The sequence below is a fragment of the Phalacrocorax aristotelis genome, chromosome 11 (genome assembly GCF_949628215.1).
Source record: "Phalacrocorax aristotelis chromosome 11, bGulAri2.1, whole genome shotgun sequence".
NCBI classification, from domain to species: domain Eukaryota; kingdom Metazoa; phylum Chordata; class Aves; order Suliformes; family Phalacrocoracidae; genus Phalacrocorax; species Phalacrocorax aristotelis.
In genome coordinates, this window is record NC_134286.1 from 24715286 (window position 1) to 24719865 (window position 4580).

Sequence of the window (4580 nt, forward strand, 5' to 3'; positions counted from 1 at the left end):
CCTTTCTGTTCCTGTGCCAAGCTAAAGCAGCTGGCATGGTTGTCCTGGTTTGATAGCAGCTATCAGCACCCTAGGGTCTCCTTTTGCTGGTGCCTGTGACCAGCTCTGCTTCTCCAGAAGAGAGAAGCATGACTGCAGGCTCCCCCTAATCCTGCTGCAGGCCAGCCCCACCTTGCCCTGCTCACCCTGCTCACCCCCCCCCACCTATCATGGCTTTGCTCCATCCCTTCACCAGCCTCCTCCTCCTTCTTGCTGTGCCCCTGTCCTGGGCTGCAAACCAGTCCCTGCCATCCCCTGGCTCCCTGCCTGCTTTCCCCCCCCTGCCACTCCTGCAGGCCCTGCAAGTGCGGGCACCAGGCAGCCGGGGCTGGCAAGCAGGGCCAGCAAGTGGGCAGCCTCTGCGCTACATGCTGAACCTGTACCGGCGCGCTGCTGACAGCGAAGGCCGACCCCGCCATGGCCGCAGCCTTGTCACCAACACTGTTCGCTTGGTCCGGGCCAGTTCCCATGGAGGTCAGCCCTGGGCAGGTAAGGAGCAGGCAGGCAGTGAGGGAGCTTAGTGGAGCTGGCAGGGTGGGCTTGAACCCTGGGGGGTCTCTCCCTGCCTCCTTCCCCTTCCTTACAGAGTTCCAGACAGGGCTGGCATGTCCTGTGCCCTGTGGGGCTGCTCTTGGCTGCGGGGTCCCCCTTGGCAGGGGGCCCAGTCTCTCCCTGCCCCAGGGGTGAGGTGGGCGAAGGCATCACTGACCCTGCGTGCCTCTTCCTTTGCTATCCTGCCCGATGCTGTGCCAGGCCAGTGGTGTCAGTGCAGAGGGTGTGAATTGTCCCGGCCACTCTTTGCCCTTCACCCCACCAGTGAGCCATGGCACATGGCTGCTGTTTGCTGAGGCTCCTGGCTGTGCTGGGGTACCTGGCTGTTATGGGCTTTGAATGTGATGGTGCCACAGGCACCACTGCACCATGTGAGGCTGCAGCAGTGCCCTGGGAGTAGGCTGTGCTGGCGTAGTGCCTGCTGTGCTGTGCCAGGGGGACACTGACTGCTGCTTCCCCACAGGTCGCTGGTACATGCAGCCCCTTACCTACCACCTGGAGGGCCAGCCTGAGGTCGAGCACCTCCTCCAAGCCACTGTGGTCTACCTGCCCAGTCTGCCACTGGCCCGCGGTCGCCTCCTCTGTGCCCTGGAGCTGGCGGCCACTGGCGAGGCACCTGGGGCATTGCTCAGCCCTGCTACCCGCCCCCGCCATGGCTGGGCCGAAGCAGATGTAACCCCTTACCTGGCGCTGGGGAATGGAAGTGTGGGAAGCCTGTCGCTGCGGCATGTCTGTGTGCGTGCCAGCCGGGTGGGGGGCCGCGATGCCCCAGTGACCCCCAGCCACCCCTTCCTCCTCCTCTACCTCAATGACACCCAGACTGGGCTCGCACCTCCAGCAGCAGAGCCCCACCGGCACCGGCGTGACACAGGGATGCTGGCCCATGACCTGCCTGGCTACCTGCGGGAGCAGGGAAGGGAGAAGAGTGACTGTTCCCTGCGCCCCTTCCCTGTCAGCTTTGCCCAGCTGGGCTGGGACCACTGGATCATTGCTCCCCACCGCTACAACCCACGCTACTGTAAGGGTGCCTGTCCCCGCCTGCTCCGCTACGACTATCATGCACCTAACCATGCCGTTGTGCAGAGTCTTGTCCATCAGCTGGTGGATGCCAATGTGCCCCGGCCCTCCTGTGTCCCGTACCGCTACAGCCCCATCAGTGTCCTCATGATTGAGCGTGATGGCGGCATCCTCTACAAGGAGTATGAGAACATGATCGCAGAGTCCTGCACCTGCCGGTAACACCTGCTGCCCTGGCACATCACCCCAGGCTCTGCCTGTCCCTGCTGGATCTGGACTTTAGTGTTTGTCTTGCTCTGCCTGGGGCAGGTTTGTCCCCCCTCCCCACACAGCACTACTCTGGGAAGGTTTTACAATGGCAGTTTTATGTAAATTGTGGGTTTTTAAAGGCAGAAGCCTGGGCTGGGGTGGTTGCCCTGTGGCATCTGTCCTTTCTGCAGACCCTAGGCTGCCACCTGTTTTTGGGGAGCAGGAGGGCTTGGCCCAATGCTCCCAGAGAAGAGCTGCATCCCTGGACTGCAGCATGAAGCTCTTAGGAGGTGGCTGGGGCCTCCTGGTGGAGCCAGGGCAGGGAGGGCAAGCAGTCTGTGTGTCCCTGTGCTTGGCACCAAGCTGGTGCTGTCAGTATCTGGTGCAACCCTGCCCATGGGATTCCTTCCTGGCTCATGTGCCCCCCATCCTGTCTAGTCCCAGCTGTGGCAGCATCTCACTGGGCTGGGAATTGGGCTGGGGGGGAAGCCCCTCTCGTCCCCTGCAGTTCTGCTCTGAGAGGCTACGAAAACTGGAGGGACCTGAGCTGCCAGCTCTGCTCCCAGTACCAGGGGCCAGTCAGTGCTGGGCTCTGCCCACTGCTTCCTCTGCCACCCCTGTCCTTCACCTCTTTGGCTTGCCCTCTAGCAGGGTTCAGGTCTCACCCTATCCCAGGGTTGGACCCCTGTTGTGGTGTCCCTCTGCCTTTTCACGCCCTTGCTGTCCCATGGGGCTTGGGCTCTGCTGGGGTCCTGGTCTGTCCCTGTTCCCGGAGGGGTCAGTCTCATTCCCAGCACCCCTGCCGCCTGGCTTTCCTCTATTTATTGCTGACTGTGTAAATAAATAAATGGATGGATTTTGCTAAAGACCATCTTGGCTTGTTCTTGCTTTGTCCCTGGGGTGTACCAGGTGCCCCCAGGACAGGCTGGTATAGACTGTGTCACTGTGCAGACACCCTTGTTCTTGCACTGGAGTGGGGGGGTTGCTGTTCCCTGCTGTGTGCAGGGGGTAAATCCCAGCTGGTTCAAGCAGGAGCTGGGAGAAGAGGCTCCCCTGGAGTGCAGACCTGCCCTGGGACAGGGGGGACTAGATGTGGCTGCAGGCAGCTGCCTGGGTGGAGCTGGGGGCAAGAGATCCCCCAGATCCTTCTATATGGGGCAGCCCCTGGGGGACCAATGAGCTGGGTCTCCCTGGGCTGTCTGTCTCCATGGCCAAGGCATTTGGCTGCCAGGGTTATTTTGGGAAGGTGTCTGCAGGCAAACCTGCCTGTTCCTGAGCATGATGCCCTGAGTTTGCAAAGCTGGGGCAAAGTTCCTTTTTGAGCAGCCAGGCATGGGTGGCAGCTATAATCCTTGTTCCCAGTGCTTGGTGGCACTGCCACCTGCCAGCTGAGTAGAGCCTCTGCATCCTCAGCTCACGGCTTTTGCCAGGATTTCGTCTCTCGCTTTGCCTCCAGCCCCGAGCTCCAAGGGGATGTTTCAGCACTTCTTCCCTCTTGTGGGCGTTTGCTGTGGGGTAGGGTAGTGCCAGCCCTCGTCCCTCCCCTAGCCACCAGCTCCAAAGTTTCTCCCCTAGTCTGACAAAGTGAGAAGCTGCAGAGCCCCAGGTTCCTCCCCTGTCCCTTGTCCCCAGTTGGCTGCATCCTGGCCACCTCCAGCCAGGAGGCTGTGGGGAGGGGAATGTCTTCTGCTTTTTTGGAAGCTCACAGGCCTGACCTCAGGGGGAAGATTTTTCTCTTGTCAATCATTAAGCGTGCAGTGTTGACTCATCCAGGCAAGCGATGATGAAAGGCATGGGAGCTGGGCACACTCCCAGCCCTGGGCACCACTGGATGCCAGTGCCTAGTGCTCTCCTGGCAGGGACCTGCACCCCAGCCTGCCACGGGCACTCCTCAGACCCGCTGGGGGCCCAGAGATGGATGGGCACTGGGCTTTGTCTGTGCCAGTCCTGTGTCCTCATATGCATGGTGCCAGTGGGGTCTCGTCCCTGTTGGGCTGGACCCCCCACTTCCAAGGGTACCCCCAGGTGCCAAGGGGCTGCCTCAACAGTGTGATCTCATCTGCTCTGGTGGCAGGGATGGTGCTGCCAAAGGGATGGAGGAGCAACAGTTCAGGGAAAGAGCTGCTGTCCCTGTCTGACCCTTGGCAGCATGCCGGCGTCAGCACCAGGGTTGCCAGAGCAGAGCTGGGTGGAGGATGCAGGGCCCCCATCTCAGTGCCCTTGGGCACCTCAGGAGGTGGCTTTTCCTGTGGGTCCCACAGCTGTGCAAATCCTTTGGGCACAGCCTCGCACCCCATTCGCACCAGCCCTGCGGGGACCATCAGAAGCCCTAACTTTAGGGACATGCCCCCATCCTGCACTCTGACAGGGGTCTTGCCTGTGGGGCTGCTGCCCTGCGCTTGGGGCTGGACGGGCTCCCCTCTCTCCCCCAGACCAGCCAGTGCATCTCTGCCACTTCCTGCCCCACTCCCAGCCCTTCTCCTACCCCAAATCACCTGTTGGGGCTTTGCTTTGTCTCCACTGGGTCCCCATTCACTACCCCTATTGCTGCCTATCCCAGACCCGGCACTGCCATCTCGCGTGCCCCATCCTCTGGGGTGACACCGGGCAGGGAGGGGATGACCTGCCCCACATGCCTTAGCAGTGTTGGGGCAAATCTGGGCCGGGCATGGCATGGGGGCACTGGGTGTGGAGTTTACCCAGCTATGGAGCGCAGCTGCCTC

The 4580-nt window shown here is 61.5% G+C and overlaps 1 protein-coding gene across 1 annotated transcript; it reads left to right on the forward strand.

The window, feature by feature from the left end:
• Positions 1-209: 209 nt before the first annotated feature.
• Positions 210-2683, forward strand: BMP15 (bone morphogenetic protein 15). The gene is made up of 2 exons (XM_075106538.1): positions 210-528; positions 1055-2683. Exons 1-2 carry the CDS (start codon positions 210-212, stop codon positions 1828-1830), a joined length of 1095 nt encoding a protein of 364 aa, XP_074962639.1. The 3' UTR covers positions 1831-2683.
• Positions 2684-4580: the final 1897 nt, after the last annotated feature.

Excerpts from the sequence above, each read along its gene's own strand:
- BMP15 (XM_075106538.1), top strand. The coding sequence starts at position 210 with ATGGCTTTGCTCCATCCCTTCACCAGCCTCCTCCTCCTTCTTGCTGTG. Across the intron at positions 529-1,054 it reads TGGAGGTCAGCCCTGGGCAG|GTCGCTGGTACATGCAGCCC; the intron begins GTAAGGAGCAGG and ends GCTTCCCCACAG.